Raw genomic sequence first — 15,980 nt, forward strand, 5'->3', positions numbered from 1 at the left:
ATATATATACACACACACACACACACATACATATACATACACACAAATAAGATGATAAGTATATTGTTTTTTTTTTTAAGAAATAACTACATTTCTTCAACATAGGCATAAATGTGAGCGTAGAGCACTATGTACTGAAACAAACCCCATTCTGTCTTGAATTTATCATTTAAAAGGATAATTTAAGCATACGACTCGCTCACAGTGCATGCTCCATACAACACACACTTTCACAGGCACACACACAACATGACTCTGACCTCTGGCTACAGGAAGGTGTCTTATCAAAGTAATTCCCTGACCTGTTCACAAGCAACGCAAGGCCAAAGCCTGGCGAGCACAAAACCAACCAGCTGTGTCAACACACACTCGCAGTGCTGCGGTGATGTAAAAGCTGAGCGCTAGAGAAACAGAGAAAAAGAAAGAAAAACTAAAACGTCTGGAGCTGAAATATGCAGTCAGTTTCGGAGCAAGAGTTCGCGGACATGCCAGGGCATGAATCTCCAGAAAGAGAGGAAGATTTTTTAGATTAGTCAAGAACAGGTCATGACATCACCTGACAAGACTGTTACTCGAAATCACAGTCAAGAGCTTTAGCTCAAGGCAGATGGGAATCTTAAAACATGAGAGAGGTGTGTGTGTGTGACTCAAAGTTTGCCAGCGAAAGAAGATGACAGAAGTTTACTCTGAGCTGAATTTACAGCGATGGTGAAATGCCTCCAAGCCAGGAGTTTGGAGAGCTTTCTACAGAAGAAATTTTGGGGGCAAAAAGGTCCATTGTCTGTTGTCAATAGTGTATCGATATGTAAAGTACAGCTCACACAGAAGTCACTTTTAAATCACGCAGCTCATAATGTTTTAAATATGGATATTTTTCTTACACAAATGCATTGATTTGCTTCAAAAGGTCTTTATTATACTTTTTTATAATGGATGGATGCACTTTTTTGCACTTCAAAATCTCAACCCCAAAAAATTAACTGCCATTATAAAGCTTAGAAGAGCCAGGACATTTTTTAATATAACTCTGATTGTATTCGTCTGAAAGAAGAAAGTCATATACATCTAGGATGGCTTGAAGGTGAGTAAATCATGGGGTAATTTTCATTTTTGGGTGAACTATCCCATTAACTACAACAAATCTGCAAAACATAAAAGACATGAGGAGGTTGATAGAAGAATCATAAACAATGAAACAATTTTAAAAATTAACCGTGTAAAACTTCTGGTAAAACTTATGAGTGTTTTTTTTTTATTGATTCATTGAAAAAGTGCCAAATGAACAGATTCGCTATACATTAAACAACACTAGAATGTTTTTTTTTTAATGTGAGCGTAGAGCACTATGTACTGAAACAAACCCCATTCTGTCTTGAATTTATCATTTAAAAGGATAATTTAAGCATACGACTCGCTCACAGTGCATGCTCCATACAACACACACTTTCACAGGCACACACACAACATGACTCTGACCTCTGGCTACAGGAAGGTGTCTTATCAAAGTAATTCCCTGACCTGTTCACAAGCAACGCAAGGCCAAAGCCTGGCGAGCACAAAACCAACCAGCTGTGTCAACACACACTCGCAGTGCTGCGGTGATGTAAAAGCTGAGCGCTAGAGAAACAGAGAAAAAGAAAGAAAAACTAAAACGTCTGGAGCTGAAATATGCAGTCAGTTTCGGAGCAAGAGTTCGCGGACATGCCAGGGCATGAATCTCCAGAAAGAGAGGAAGATTTTTTAGATTAGTCAAGAACAGGTCATGACATCACCTGACAAGACTGTTACTCGAAATCACAGTCAAGAGCTTTAGCTCAAGGCAGATGGGAATCTTAAAACATGAGAGAGGTGTGTGTGTGTGACTCAAAGTTTGCCAGCGAAAGAAGATGACAGAAGTTTACTCTGAGCTGAATTTACAGCGATGGTGAAATGCCTCCAAGCCAGGAGTTTGGAGAGCTTTCTACAGAAGACAGATTTAGGAGAAAATGTGAAATTTTGGGGGCAAAAAGGTCCATTGTCTGTTGTCAATAGTGTATCGATATGTAAAGTACAGCTCTCACAGAAGTCACTTTTAAATCACGCAGCTCATAATGTTTTAAATATGGATATTTTTCTTACACAAATGCATTGATTTGCTTCAAAAGGTCTTTATTATACTTTTTTATAATGGATGGATGCACTTTTTTGCACTTCAAAATCTCAACCCCAAAAAATTAACTGCCATTATAAAGCTTAGAAGAGCCAGGACATTTTTTAATATAACTCTGATTGTATTCGTCTGAAAGAAGAAAGTCATATACATCTAGGATGGCTTGAAGGTGAGTAAATCATGGGGTAATTTTCATTTTTGGGTGAACTATCCCATTAACTACAACAAATCTGCAAAACATAAAAGACATGAGGAGGTTGATAGAAGAATCATAAACAATGAAACAATTTTAAAAATTAACCGTGTAAAACTTCTGGTAAAACTTATGAGTGTTTTTTTTTTATTGATTCATTGAAAAAGTGCCAAATGAACAGATTCGCTATACATTAAACAACACTAGAATGTTTTTTTTTTCCAGTTGCCTTCTCTCCTCTCTCATGATTTTCTTGTCTGCCCTCCTACTGTCCTGTCTAAATAAAGGCAAAAAAGCCTAAAAATATATTAAAAAACAGTCAGCAATATATAGCAAGCTGTTTTTCCATTCCAACCAGCTTCTATACATAGAGCAAACTCATTTTGGGAAAGACGAGCCAGCTGTGCGTTTACTTGCTCGCTTCTTAAGTGATTTCAAAAACGTCTTTTACACCTCGTAAATTTCAACCAAGACATAATGGATGTCTTAATGGATGGCTGTGTATATCTGCAACCACATACATGTGTTTTGTGGCTGAAGTTTCTCGACCGACTGGACAAATCTGTCCATCTCAACCAGACTCACCTCAGATTAACAGTGCGGCACGAGAAAGAAAGGAATGAGGACAGACAACACAGAGTCTCCATGACATTAGCATTCAATGACTCCAGCTTGAACTCTATGCCCTCAGTGTATACACAGAGTATATGACACAAAACAATGCAAAAATATGACTGTTTACACATGTCTATACAACTAAATGAAGGAAGGGAATTTCTTTCCCATATAAAGAGCTCGTCGTCTATATCTCCTGGCACGAGTGTGTCCATGTGTGCGAGCAGGGTTGGGCTCCTTATCTGCAAGAACACACTCCCATCTGCTCCACCAACACAACTTACACTGGGAGTATGGCTGGCTCATATAGCTTTACAAAAAAACATATATACACACTGCAATATGGGCCATTCAAGATAACTACACATTTTAAAATTGAAATCTTTTTAACCTTTTTTTTTTTTTTAATCGGAGAAACCACAATTTTGATTAAACAACCAAGTAAAATGCTGTAAATTATCTTGTCACACTAAACATACCATAACCAGCTATATTTATTTACTATACACACACATATATATGGGAGATGTCCCATTTTGGTGTCCGCACCGCATCAAATTAAATTTATGAAAGTGATTTTATATACATAGAAAGCATATTAAATGCACGTAAAGTGTCCACTCGAATGTTTCAAATAGGCTAACTTTTGTGAAAATGTCAAAAATAAGGGTGAAATGACGTTCCATTATCATTCAGCGTTATAGATATATTTATGTAATGAAAAAGCATACTTATTTTTACCTGTATTTGTTAAAATATATAAAAGAATAAGTGATCATACAAAATTATTATATTTTAAATTAAAATATTGCTAAAACTTGCTGATAAATGGGTAAACAAATGGGTTTGAACTTGAAGGAACAGTGGCTGGCAAAGATTGCCAAGAATTTTAAAAATACAATTAATAGGTTGTTTGCAATCACGTGATTCTGATGATGAACGAAATGCAGCTGGAGGGCAGGAAGTGATTTTTCTCCATAGAAATAAAAAAATTAACCGTGTAAAACTTCTGGTAAAACTTATGAGTGTTTTTTTTTTATTGATTCATTGAAAAAGTGCCAAATGAACAGATTCGCTATACATTAAACAACACTAGAATGTTTTTTTTTTAGTTTGTGGCATGCATACTTGGTGTCTAATGTAAGCCCACAAGGAGCTTTTATCGTGTACGAAAATGTGTTGCTCATAAGGGGGGAAAATTCAAGAATTTGACCGAAAAAAAAAATGAAAAAGTGGCTTGTAAATCTGCGTCTGCGGTCGGGAGGAGCGAAGCCGGACAATGCTTGTGTGTGCAAATGGTTAATATAAGATAATAATTTATTAAAATATGAATAAAGAAATATATAAATAGATACAGGGTGACACTGTCAGAATTCACTGAATGCTAAACGCCACACATAGACACGATGTAAATAAGATATTGTTTGCAGTTCACGGAATCGTGAGATTGCAATAAATTGAAGTGAGTGAGCTTTTTAGTGATTAACGTTAGATGAAAGCGCTATTTGCTCGCTTTCTAGGCAGGCTATAATCGATTCAGAATTTAAATAAAAGTTGTTTTACATGCTGCTAACAGGACCAACAGCCACATACCCTGTACATGCAGCACAGTTTCAGGACTGACATATAACCCGCATCCCTCATATAAATACGTGATTCGAAATAGCTTGTTTACAATCAGGGTTAGTTGCTTAGCCTATATCCATCGAACAATTGGATTGACATTATTTAATTAAAATTTAAAAAAACCTAAGCACTGTTGCTATTTTTAACCAAAACTAAAACTATTACATATTTTTTAATTGAAAAATCTGAAATAAAATACGTAAATATTAAATTAATTTAAGAACTGTTTCTTTGGAAAATAAGTTAAATAAAACAATGACGTGTTCAATGTGTTCTACTGAAGAAACAAAGTCCCCTACATCTTGGATGCCCTGGGGGTAAGCAGATAAACATCAAATTTTCATTTTTGGGTGAACTATCGCTTTAATAGAAATACAGGTGTATCTCAATAAATTAGAATGTCGTGGAAAAGTTAATTTCAGTAATTCAACTCAAATTGTGAAACTCATGTATTAAGGACCAACAGCCACATACCCTGTACATGCAGCACAGTTTCAGGACTGACATATAACCCGCATCCCTCATATAAATACGTGATTCGAAATAGCTTGTTTACAATCAGGGTTAGTTGCTTCGCCTATATCCATCGCCTCAATACCTTTCTCTTGTAATAGCGTGGTGGTTGAAGAGAGATCCCCTCATACGATTGTAAGGCACGTTGGGTGTGCAGCAATTCAATGAAAGCTATATATATTTCCTGTATCTCATCCGTTCTTTTTCAGTCACTCCTGAAACTGTGCTGCATGTACAGGGTTTGTGGCTGTTGGTCCTGTTAGCAGCACGTAAAACAAAACTTTTATTCAAATTCTGAATTGATTATAGCCTGCCTAGAAAGCGAGCAAATAGCGCTTCCATATAATCACTAAAAAGCTGTCACTCTCTTCAATTGATCACAATCTCATGATGTTCCTTTATAATCAGTGAAGCTCTCTGAACTGCAAATATCTTATTTAACGTACGTGTCTATGTGGCGTTTAGCACCGAGTGAATTCTGACTGTCACAATGCGTGTGTGAGGTGGCAGCCCAATCTATTTATATCTTTATAAATATCTTAATTATTAATTTTTAATTATATCCTATAATAACCATTTACACGCACGAGCATTATCACTCGAGCTTCGCTCCTCCCGACCGCAGACACAGGTTTACAAGCCACTTTTTCCTGCGTTTTTCAATCAATTTCTTGACTTTTCCCCACTTATGAGCAACACATTTTCGTACACGATAAAAGCTCCTTGTGGTTTCTCGGTTTGGCCAATTTAAGCATCCATAAACAACGCAAAACACTGGCATTTTGAATTTCTGCAAGTGATTCCTATGGAGAGAAAAATCACTTCCTGCCCTCCAGCTGCATTTTGCGCTTCATCAGTAACGTCATGTGCAAACAACCTCTTAGTATTTTGGAGACTGCATTGTGGTCCTTAAAGTGAAAGTTCACCCTAAAAATGAGAAATAGTTGAGGGTAGCCATTGACTTTCATAGGAATTTATCCATACTATGGAAGTCCATGGCAACCGCCAAATGTCTGGTTAACATTTTTCAACATTCAACATCCAACATTCTTCAAAATATCTTATTTAGTGTTCAACAGAAGAAAGAAACTCATACAGGTACTCTACACTGCTCAAAACTCGCGTTTGAATCATCAGTGGCAAATTCTTTATATATAAAAAAACGTACTTACAGACTGTGAGTCAGAACAGCCGGCATTGTAGGATCAGGAAACAGTCCTCCATAAAATGTGCTGCACACATCTGAATATTTAGGTTGAACTGTTCTGGAACAGTGTTGTAAATGCAACTTAACCACTGATTTCTAGTCGTGTCCTCTTTTGGAAGACCAAACAAAGTAGTTTCGCTTTCACAATGTAACACACGGCGGGCTAGAGTGAACAGAGGCCGGTGAGCTTGAGAACGGCGAGGCCGGCGGATTCGACGAAGGAGCGGCCGGTGGGCTTGCGGCAACCACATGTGACGACCCCGGGCTGGACTCCGCTTCTAAACTGTTCTAAACATTGATTATAATAAATGTTAATCACAGCAGCAAATCAGCATATTATAATTATTTCTAAAGGATCATGTGACACTGAAGACTGGAGTAATGATGCTGAAAATTCAGCTTTTCATCACAAGAATAAATTATATTTTAAAATATATTCAAATAAAAAATAGTTTTTTAATTGTAATTATATTTCACAATATTAAAAGTTTTTTAACTGTATTTTTGACCAGATAAATGCAGCCTTGATGAACATAAGAGACTTTCAAAAACATAAAATAGATAAACTTACTAACCCCAAAACTTACACTACACATAAAATACATAAACATTCTCAAAAATATCTTGAATGTTATTCAAATTTGAGCCAGAGTCACACAGACAGCTAATTGCAGCAACAAAAAGGCTGGAAGTTATTCATTCTCAATGACAGTTGGCAATTTGACAAGCATGAGTAATTGTGAAAAAAATAAAAAGGCAACAACAGTTTAATAATAATGCTGATGATGAGGATGATGATGATAATAATAATTATTATTATTAATTGTTATTATTAAATTATTATTATTATTGGTATCATGGGCCTCTAACCATAGAACATACTAAAAATACTTTCATAGCTTGCGTTTAGTCTGTCTGAAAACCGAAAACACACATTAAGGGTGTACAGCGGGGTCAGACCACAGCCAGGCACCGTCCAGGGAAAACGCTGGAAATAGAAACACTCGCGGTGAGACAGACAGTGACGCATCTCTCACACATCTGAGCTACTAGCGTGTCATTGTTCGCACCCACCGGAATCAGACGGTCACTTGGGGTGACGAGACTGTCACCGGGGCAAAGGGCTATTTGCGAGACCCCCCCCGTCCATCACTTCAACACAAACGCCAGCTTTACTTCATTACAACTTTATGGTACAGAATAGGGCTGGACGATATGTCCAAAATTTATATCACAACATATTTATTAATTTCGGTTGATACGATATAATTTCCGATATCGATATGAACACTATTAAAAAAAGCCTCGTAAAAACTGCCAGGAACGCCCACAACAGATGTCTGTGCATACAAACTTATGAAAAATGAATTTGTCTAGTCTATGACACCTCATATAAAACCATATAATATTTTTGAAAAAGAAAACAGCAAAAATAAATTAGTTCACCTTTTATTTGTATTTAGCCTTCATACAAACAAGAAATCACTGTCAAATAATCATCTCAGACTCACCTAATTAATATGAATATCTTTAACCATGCCTAATTACCATTATTCGATCACTATAGCCGCCTGAAGTGACATACAGTGGGTACGGAAAGTATTCAGACCCCCTTAAATTTTTCCCTCTTTGTTATATTGCAGCCATTTGCTAAAATCATTTAAGTTATTTTTTTTTCCTCATTAATGTACACACAGCACCCCATATTGACAGAAAAACACAGAATTGACATTTTTGCAGATTTATTAAAAAAGAAAAACTGAAATATCACATGGTCCTAAGTATTCAGACCCTTTGCTCAGTATTTAGTAGAAGCACCCTTTTGATCGAATACAGCCATGAGTCTTTTTGGGAAAGAGGCAACAAGTTTTTCACACCTGGATTTGGGGACCCTCTGCCATTCCTCCTTGCAGATCCTCCCCAGTTCTGTCAGGTTGGATGGTAAACATTGGTGGACAGCCATTTTTAGGTCTCTCCAGAGAAGTTCAATTGGGTTTAAGTCAGGCCTCTGGCTGGGCCATTCAAGAACAGTCACAGAGTTGTGGTGAAGCCACTCCTTCGTTATTTTAGCTGTGTGCTTAGGGTCATTGTCTTGTTGGAAGGTAAACCTTCAGCCCAGTCTGAGGTCCTGAGCACTCTGGAGAAGGTTTTCATCCAGGATATCCCTGTACTTGGCCGCATTCATCTTTCCCTCAATTGCAACCAGTCGTCCTGTCCCTGCAGCTGAAAAACACCCCCACAGCATGATGCTGCCATCAACGTTTACCATCCAACCTGACAGAACTGGAGAGGATCTGCAAGGAGGAATGGCAGAGGATCCCCAAATCCAGGTGTGAAAAACTTGTTGCATCTTTCCCAAAAAGACTCATGGCTGTATTAGATCAAAAGGGTGCTTCTACTAAATACTGAGCAAAGGGTCTGAATACTTAGGACCATGTGATATTTCAGTTTTTCTTTTTTAATAAATCTGCAAAAATGTCAACAATTCTGTGTTTTTCTGTCAATATGGGGTGCTGTGTGTACATTAATGAGGAAAAAAAATAACTTAAATGATTTTAGCAAATGGCTGCAATATAACAAAGAGGGAAAAATTTAAGGGGGTCTGAATACTTTCCGTACCCACTGTATATCTGATAAAGAGGGAGGAGATCCAGAGAGGTTCAGTTACGGAGCAAAATCAGGGTTCAGATTAAGGACATGGGCAGGAGAGAGGCCCGAGAGAAAGACAAGGAGAAAGAGAAAATAGAGACCTCTGCTTATATCTGTCACTACGACTTTAAATCAACAGCTCTGCTGGATGCAGCCGTTCATACAGCCAATGATGCTAGTGAGAAAGCAGAAGCGTGAATGCGTGGTGACTAGGGCTGGGTATCGAGTTCGATACTTTTTAGGCACCAACCGAATTTCCTCGATACCATCGAGTATCGAAAATCGTCTTGTCGTTCGGAGTACCCTAAGGGGTTAAGGCACACTTTGTTTTTGGCACCACTTATAACACTATTCTACACAAGATGTTCACTTTCATTCAGAAAACTGTGTACAATAAAGATGTTGGCAAAGTGAAGGTCCTTGTATCGCTGAGGTTAGAGCAAGGCTGCTTAGCTAGTAGGTTTAATAGGTTCTGTACTGAATATAGTTATGCATTGTCATTTCATGCATACGTGATGTATTTTTGTGCATGTATGTGTATGTTTCTTGAGCCTGACAAAAATTTTTTAATAAATGTTTTAAATGTGACATCGTTGATCTTGTTTTCTATTTTGTTTTTAAAACACCAAATGGGTTTAAAAATTAGATAATTTTTCACTATTATAAAAGTAAATGAACTCTACATAAGTTCAATATTAACACTAATCAGAGTAAATTTTCCTGCAGAGTTAAATTGTGGTAACACAGAACAGAGTTAATTTCCCCTAGTGTTAAACTCTGGTAACACTATTCAGTGTTGAGCAGTGTTAATTTTTTACTCAAAATAGAGTTAATTTAACTCTGAAAATGTAACACTATGACAAGAGTCAATTTATCACCAATTCTGAGTGGGACCAAATACACTCGGGCCGAGTGTTAAATTCAACTCTTATAGATTTCATTTAACACTGCAAAATTTACTGTGTACAGTTAAATACAAACGAGACTATACAAGGGAGCAATAAAAGGGAAAAGATCTGTAGCCAGGGTAAAAAATTTACGGGATATTTATCATCAACTCAATTTTGTTGTTTTTAGTTGTTTTTTTTAATCTATGAAAATATTTGATTTCAATATACAATATGGCCAATTTCATTCTTATAATTTAATATAATAATTACACTTCAGTTCCTAATAAAAACAAACTGGTTTAAATTACACAACAAAGCTATCTTTTTAGCATTTGGCAGTTGGCGGGTGTAATTTTGGAGCGTGGTTGGAGCCCTTTATACAGAGTCCTGAGAGGATATGGCTACAGACTGCAGTAAATGTCAAAAACAATCATAATTTTCCAGTTTTTCTAAAGCGGAGTTACTAACGATGCAATAAAAATAGAGAAGAGTTGCAGCACTTTGTACTGAGATCTGAGAGCACAGGGTGCACCATAAAAAGACTATCATCTTTCTCCATCTTTACCATCATCACCGCAAAGCTTGGTAACAGCAGTCAGTAAAAGGACAGAAACACCACAAATGCACACAGCTAACATATCAAAGCAAGCATTAGTACATAACTGGCATATATAGGTGGAGTCCAAAAGTCTGACAATCAGGGACTTAAAATGAAATTTAAACCTGAAAAATAAAGAGCTTTAAGATTTAGAAGGAAAGGAAGCGTTAAGAAGTATTTGGGATATTTCTGTAAATTTGTGGTATCATGCCACACAGTGATGCACAAGATGCTCTTTCAATCATTTTTAAAATCACACTGGACAACATGATCAGCTGGTTTTGTGGAGCTCGTGAAACTGTAGTGCTGCTGTCATTTAAAGCGAAAAGGAGACAAGCTAAATACTAAGACATTCTAAAAAAAAAAAAAAATCATGTTCATTTTCAATTTATTTTTTACTTATTGGTACCAAATATATAATTTTGGTCTCAGACTTTTGCACCCAAATGCATGAGTTCAAAGAAAAAAAAAACTGATAAATTGCTCGTGTGTCTTACCTTTCAGCTGATCAGTAACACTGTGCCCAACACGTTCCCTCACTCGCCCGTCCTCCCTCTCGTAACGGTCATCCAAAAAACTTGCTGTGACCTCCGACAAGTGCACCTTTCCCGCCACGCCCAGCTGCTCCATAAGATTGGCCAAGTTGACATCATTGGACCAAACGTCAAACTTAAAGCGTTTCATTCCCAGAATACCGCAGAGCACGGTGCCGGTGTGCACGCCGACACGCATGTCCACGGTCTCCGACATCTCCTGGCAGAACTGCTCGATGGCCTGGATCATCCCGAGCCCCATTTCCACACAGCAGTATGCGTGACCGGGGAGCGGCTCAGGGCAGCCCGCCACACAATAGTAGCAATCCCCAAGAGTGCTGATCTTCTCACAGCGGGTCAACTCACACAGACGGTCAAAGCGACCGAAGAGGTCGTTTAGCAGTCCTACCAGTGCAGGGGCTGACTTGTTGGCACTCATTTTGGTGAATCCCACAATGTCTGCAAAGAGGATGCTCACCGGCTCCATGCGCTTCATGTTGAAGGGTCTGAAAATGATTTGCCCGCGAGGGATAGAGTTCTTCTTACGCTTGTTGCTTTTGGGACTGGACGAGGTCGCGGCGGAAGCAGCGGCGACGGAGCAGGCACCTGCACTGTATCGTTTCCCAGAACTCTCGCTTTCCTCGTCTCCTTGCTTCATGAGCTCGTCCGCCACCAGCCGCGGCATCACGGAGTGGATCATACGCTCCTTCAGCGCCTTCTCCACTTCCAGGTCCTTCCCATGCATGATCGCTTGACCCACCTTGAGAAAGGTACTCCGAGAGCGCACTTCGGACATGATGAATATGTGAATGCCAATGATATGCGCGCACAGATGAAGCAGGACTTTACCCGGGCCAAGCCAGCTCAAATCCAACCTTTCCGACCCTACGTAGCTACCGTCCATCTCAGCAAAGTGCAGCCAGCCTAAAGCCTCGTAGAGGACAGAATACACCAGGCCGAGAAACACCGACACATACAGGGGTAAATGCAACACACTGTACAGCAAAAGCAGCACCTCCATACAAAGTGAGAATGTCCCAACGGGTGATATACATGGAGCATTATGAGTCGTAGGTAGTAGTGACTGATTGCCTGCTTTTTGGACATCAAAATGGGCAAACTGAGCAGTTTGCGTTTGAGGCGCCAAGGTGATCCCAAACATGATCACTGTAAGTAGAAAGGACACGTGGTTGTAGAAACGCGCATATGGCCTTGAGAACGTAAACCAGAGGAGGAGGAGGCACAGTACAAGAAACCCCGCCGTGGGGACCAGGAAGTGTGTAGGGTCACACCTGGCGCTATTGATCCCAAAGTATATCCCCCACAGGAGCGCGGTGGTGGCCAGGTAAAACAAGATGTAGCGGAATCTCCTCTGCATCTGCGGGAAGCAGCGTTCCCTGCACGCCTCCTCCAGGATTGACGAGTTAAACTTGGGGTCCCAGCACTGCGCGGCAGACCTCTCAAACAGCGGCGGCACTCTCCTCGGACTGCTCAGACGAGTCATCATAGCCTTGGGAACGCCCAACTCCCCTGAGCTGCAGCTTGATGAGATACTGTATTTGCAAGGTTTGGAGGAGCCCATGTCGACCGGGTCGCCTTCTTGGTCTGGACCCACCTGTTGATTACGGCTGTCGGTTATCCGCACCGTAACCGCCCCCCCTTCGCTATCGCACCTCGCCTCCGTCTCGTGCAGTGGCTGGTGCTGCTCTGGCAATGCCATGGCGAGATGACAACAATTGACTTTTAATTATCACATATCACCTACTGCTGACAGTACAGAGGAAGTGGCACTTGACATAGATTGGTGCAAGTACAAAAAGCACAGTCTGTTTGTGAAAAGAGTCCAGCCAGAAGTAAATTCCAAGTGCATTCACTATGAGGATGGACCGGCTTGGACTCTTGAGCAGTTTCTTGTCCGTGCTGGGATTACGTCAGCACTCAGATGCCATTATATTCTATGGCTCAGCGGCGCGTGCGCGAGACTGAGGCACTGTCATCCGCTAGAGCCTGCTTTTTAGAGCACATCGCTTGAATTCAACACGACAGGAGCAAACATGTATCGATAAAATAAAAATAAAATAATAGGGTGGTTAGTTTACATAGGGTGTACTGACACGCTGAGTTTTTTAATCCAGTCGACACTGTCCCTCAAACACCCTCTCCAATGCTCGACGATGTTTGAATTAACTTTCCCTTTCCAAATGACATGCAAAGGTAATATAAGTTTATATTTCATATTTTACACATTTCTTGTACTTGGTTTCGGTGTAATGTCAGTTTGAAGTCAGCAAACACCAAACGTAACGGTTGCTGTTTGTCGAAAGAGTATTAACGTTAGCTGTAAAGAAAAGAAGAAAAAAAGGCGCCAGTTTCTGAGAGAAAACTTTTTTTTTTACACGCGCCACTGTTCCCTTTATATGGTCAAAAAACACAGAAAATTGATTCAAAAATCTCTAACGATGTGTTCCCGTAGGTGCTGGCATCACGAAGGTGATTTCCTGTAAACTGAGGGGAAAATAAACGCCTGAGACGGTAAGACGTAAAAGCTGCCCGTGTTTTCCCGTCAAAACTCAAGGCAGATCCCGTTCCTGCCTGCCCCGCCGAGGGTCAGAAGACGGCCTATTCCCACGGAGGAGCCCCGTCCTTTCCTGAACACCCACTACGGGTGTCAAGCGTGAGTACTGCAGCTCTCTAAGCGCCGTGAAACACTTCTAGCTCAGCTGACCTCGTGCCCACTTCAAATAACATCAGCCGTTCGCGAGCGTATCTGCCGACTCCAGAAGACCGATAATACTGGAGACTTACACTTCCAAGAAGAAGACAACACTGATGGCATCGAGGCACTCTGACAAGTCATGTAGAAGTGTGCTGAGGGAAAGTATATCCTTGTTTGTGTGTAATCCCTTTTAACCACTCACGCGGAGGTAACTTAATCTCAAATCATTTCAATGCAAAGTGTTCCAAATGAAGACGAAAGTTTTCTTCCCTCCCCCAGGCCTCAAGTCGTTTGATCGTGCTGGCAGTTCAACACTCGTGGAGTTCAGAGGAAGATAGAGCTCTCACTCTCCTTTGCTTAAAATCCCGCTCCAGCGTTATCCGCCTCTTTAATCCACACTTTGTCCGTTTAGCGTTCCTCCAAAACTCCGTTCAAGTGCGCTCTTTTCATGGGCGGGCTCATGCCAGGCGAACGCGCCGCAGCTGTGTCGCGTCGCGTGCTCTTCCGTTCTCCTCCCCGTTGAAGACTTACTTACGCCTTACCCTGGCGCGGCGTTCACCAGCAGCTCCACCATGGTCTGAACACGCTCTCGGGAGAGATGGTTGTGGGCGGTCGGTGGGGCAGCAACTTGACTACAATGTTGAAATGGGGGGGGGGACGCTGGGGAGCGCGCACGCAGGGCTCTTTGACGACGGCGCGCACGCATGAGATCGTCTTCACTCTCTCAAGTTTGACCGAAGCTGTCTTGACGTGGAATCCACGTTGTGTCATCAAAAGAACAGGTACGTCCAGTATAATTATGGCACTATTTATTCTCTGAGTAATTCATAACCAGGGCTGGACTGGGACAAAAAAAAATCGGCCCTGGCATTTTTTTTGGTCCAGGCGGCCCACCACCACTTCGATATATATATATATAGGCCTATATAATATAGGCCTATATATGTTTATATATACACTATACCAGTCAAAAGTTTTTAAACAGTAACATTTGTAATGTTTTTTTTAAAGAATTCTCTTCTGCTCACCAAGCCTGCATTTATCTGATCCAAAATACAGCAAAAGCAGTGGTATTGTGAAATATTTTTAATATTTAAAATAGTTTTCTGTCTGAATATATTTTAAAACGTAATTTTTCCCTGCGATTTCAAAGCTGAATTTTTAGCATCATTACTCCAGTTACACGATCCTTCAGAAATCATTCTAATATTCTGATTTGCTGCTCAAAAAACATTTATTATTATTATTAGGTTGAAAACAGCGGAGTAGAATTTTTCAAGTTTCTTTGATGAACAGAAAGTTCAGAAGAACAGCCTTTATCTGAAATATAATTTTTTTGTAACATTATAAATCTTTGTCACTTTTGATCAATTTAAAGCATACTTGCTAAATAAAAGTGTTAATTTCTATCATTTCCCCCCCCAAAAAAATAAAATTATACTGACTCCAAGCTTTTGAATGGTATATGTTACATGTGTATAATGTTACAAAAGCTTTTTATTTTCAGATAAATGCTGATCTTTCTATTGGATCTGTCTTACTGTTCAAAACATTTTGACTGGTAGTGTATGTATGTAGCCTATGTATCACACTCATATCACATCTTACCGGGAAAATCCCCGGTATGCCCGATTACCAATCCAACCCTGTTCATAACTGTTATATAAGCAATTCAGTATAGAATTTGAAAGTAAAGAAACGGGACATTTTGAGTACTAAAAGCTCAATATGTAGGCTATGTTACTTATTAATGTTTGTTTGTTTATTTATTTGTATTTTATTCTGCTCTTTTCGGAATGTGGGGTCAAATCTGACCAAACCTTTCTATGTGGGCATCCTTAAAGGCACAATATGTAAGTTTTTTTTTTTTAATTAAAATATCCAAAAACCACTAGAGCAGTGTTATATATTTTGCTGACTTGTGTACTTGCATTATCCCAAATGTTTCGAAGAATGTTTAAATCCAGAGAAATAAGCAATTTTAACTAGTGACACAGACCGTGTCCATATCGTCATTGTGTCACCTGCCAATGACGTCATAACCCCTCGATTTCCGGTTTTGTTTTGTAGAAAACATGGAAACACCAAAGACGCTTTAATATGTTGTGCGTTTTAATAGACCGGTAACGACCGCACAGAGTAGCTTCATAACAGAACTTTCAAATGTATCTAGTATGATAAAACAGCGCTGCTTTACCCCACATACACACGACCGGAAGAAGCAGAAGCGGTGGACTGTGGCATAATAAAAGCTCTGCTGCTTTCGAGCCGTGTGTCGCGCTCATTCAGAG

General features: G+C 39.7%; 1 protein-coding gene across 2 annotated transcripts in view; it reads right to left on the bottom strand.

Annotated features, from left to right (window-relative positions):
* The window catches only part of adcy9 (adenylate cyclase 9), a 46,366-nt gene extending 32,396 nt beyond the window's left edge, over window positions 1-13,970 (bottom strand). For both annotated transcript variants that reach the window (XM_016252183.1, XM_016252182.1), the window contains exon 1: window positions 10,938-13,970. In XM_016252183.1, coding sequence (XP_016107669.1) covers window positions 10,938-12,693 — 1,756 coding nt within the window. In that variant the 5' untranslated portion in view covers window positions 12,694-13,970. The remainder of the gene's footprint in view (window positions 1-10,937) is intronic.
* Between the last annotated feature and the right edge of the window lie 2,010 nt (window positions 13,971-15,980).

This window comes from Sinocyclocheilus grahami, unplaced genomic scaffold (genome assembly GCF_001515645.1).
Source record: "Sinocyclocheilus grahami isolate Dianchi unplaced genomic scaffold, SAMN03320097.WGS_v1.1 scaffold1091.1, whole genome shotgun sequence".
NCBI lineage: Eukaryota > Metazoa > Chordata > Actinopteri > Cypriniformes > Cyprinidae > Sinocyclocheilus > Sinocyclocheilus grahami.